This window comes from Aplysia californica, unplaced genomic scaffold (assembly GCF_000002075.1).
Source record: "Aplysia californica isolate F4 #8 unplaced genomic scaffold, AplCal3.0 scaffold00213, whole genome shotgun sequence".
In the NCBI taxonomy this organism is placed as follows: Eukaryota; Metazoa; Mollusca; class Gastropoda; order Aplysiida; family Aplysiidae; genus Aplysia; species Aplysia californica.
The window spans coordinates 1,009,254-1,011,504 of NW_004797483.1; the positions used below are offsets into that span (position 1 = coordinate 1,009,254).

General features: G+C 39.6%; 1 protein-coding gene across 1 annotated transcript in view; it reads right to left on the minus strand.

Annotated features, from left to right (window-relative positions):
- LOC101854951 (tyrosine-protein phosphatase non-receptor type 5) overlaps window positions 1-2,251 on the minus strand; it is a gene marked incomplete in the record, with an annotated part of 40,556 nt that overhangs the window by 25,673 nt on the left and 12,632 nt on the right. The window contains 1 exon segment of the mRNA XM_035970047.1: window positions 1,794-1,893. Coding sequence (XP_035825940.1) covers window positions 1,794-1,893 — 100 coding nt within the window.

A 2,251-nucleotide genomic window follows, 5' to 3' on the forward strand; every position in this document is an offset into this window, starting at 1 on the left:
ACAGACAATATTATAACATTCCTGGTCATCACAGTGTGGCATTTTGCTTGTTTTAGTAAATGTTTTACGGCAGTCGCAACACAATAAGGTCATATGAGTGCCGAAGATTAGAGGTGTTTGTTTTGTTTTAGTAAGTGTTTTACGGCACTTGCAACACAATAAGGTCATATAAGTGCCGAAGATTAGAGGTATTACAAGAGAGTAACAAACATAACATAGAAAGAGGGGAGATAAGGACGATAGATGTGTGATTGGAAAGAAGGAGCAAACCACACCAGAGCACCTGCCAACCACCCACGATTAGAGGTGTTACAAGAGAGTACCAAACACAAAAAGGAAGCAGGAGAGATAAAGACAATAGATGTTTGATAGGAAAAAAGAAGCAGCAGACCACACCACAGCACCCGCCAACCACCCACTGGCATTTTTGTGCTCTCCCTTACTGTTGGATAAACTGCTGATATATGGCAAGGCCACCTTTCCCAGCATACAATGTCCCGCCGTAAAAAAGTAGGAACTGAACTTGCTACAATTTTATTCCATTACTGCTCAAGTGTACGCTGTTGCCTCAAAACTTACTCCATTTGTTTTACATAGTGCATGCTCTATCCTTTAAAAACACATACACACACACACATAACACCCCCTCCCCTTCATACACACACACAAACTCATGTGTGTGTGATATTTCACACAAAAAAAAGCAAAACGAAAGTGTTAGCCTGTGCTAGAGGTCAAGATATGAAAAAAAAAGAAGAAAAACACATTAAATCGTTCAGTTTGAGTTGAAAAAAAAAGAAAACTAGCACTTCAGCACGATAACAGACATTTAGCACGGAACAAAAAAGGGCAATACACAGCAACAGTAAGGTAAATGAAAAGAAGTATGACCAAACATGGTAGTAACAGACAGGAATAACTGGACTTGATTTGGAGCGCCTACATATGGATCCTTTTGATACTTTTCTTCTTCATCCTCCCCTCTTCTTCTTCTTCTTCTTTTTCTTCTTCTTCTCCTCCTCCTCCTCCTCCTCCTCCTCCTCCTCCTCCTCCCCCTCCTCCTCCTGGGACGTCAGCAACGAGTCCTCCTCCTCCTTTTCTCCAAAATAATTAGACATCACCTACAATACAAAAAAAGTGTTTATGGAACAATTGGAAGAAATTTCAAACATTTTAAAAAGTATTTTTCAAATATCTTTTCCATATTTCAAACTACATTTATATAGATCTTCTTTTCATCCATCTGTCGATACAGCCATCCTTCCTTCCGTTCAGTTTTGCGTCCATCCATTCATCCATACATCAGTTCATTTTTCCGTAGCTGTACTTAGGGCCTAGATTAGTAAACCCCTTCCCCTACCTTTCGAATCTTCATGTTCCATATATAACAGCGCACTCATGCCATTTTCCAACAATTTTACTGCGGTATTGATATCATGGCACAAAAGGTCAAGGTTCCCCCCTATGCTAGTAAATTCGGGAGGAGAAATTTGCTCCTAATATCTCAACTCTTCATATATAGTCCTCCCAAATAGGAAATCGCAAAGACCTGTACCTAAATTGTCTTTGTACATCAACAACAACAACAAAAAAGGCAAGAACAATGACAACGACAATACATGTAACAATAATAATGACAACGACAATACATGTCACAATAATAATGACAACAACAAAAACTGCAACAACGACACTTTCAACGACAGCCATAGAAAATGGCAACAACCTTTATAACACAACAATAACAACAGCATCACAGCCGCAGTTATAACAAAAAGAGGCTAAAAACTCACCCAAAATTCTTCATACAAGATCTTGGTGTGCTTAACAGCATTTCTCAAGTCTCGTCTACTCAGACGATTGCCAGCAGACATGAGGAACTCAAGAGCAGTGCTGGGGGGGGGGGGGGGGGGGAGGGGAGAAAACATTCATCATTTCATATTTTCCAAAACCCTTCCAGGACATTTATTTTATATATTTCTTTAGAAAAGCCCGGCCCGGGGAAAATCCAAAAAAGGTTCCCACCCCCCGCCGGCGAAAAAAAAAATAAAAAGGATTGGGGGGGGAATTTTACCTTACGGAAAAAGAAAAAATAAAAACCCCAAGGGTTGGGAAAAATTCCCCCCAATGGGAAAAAAAAGCCTCCGATTTTTTAAGGTTTCCCAAATGGAAAAAGCCAAAACCCAAAACCAAATTGGCTTTTCCCCCCCAAAAAAAAAAAAAAAACAACTTTTTTTTTTCCCTCCTTTTT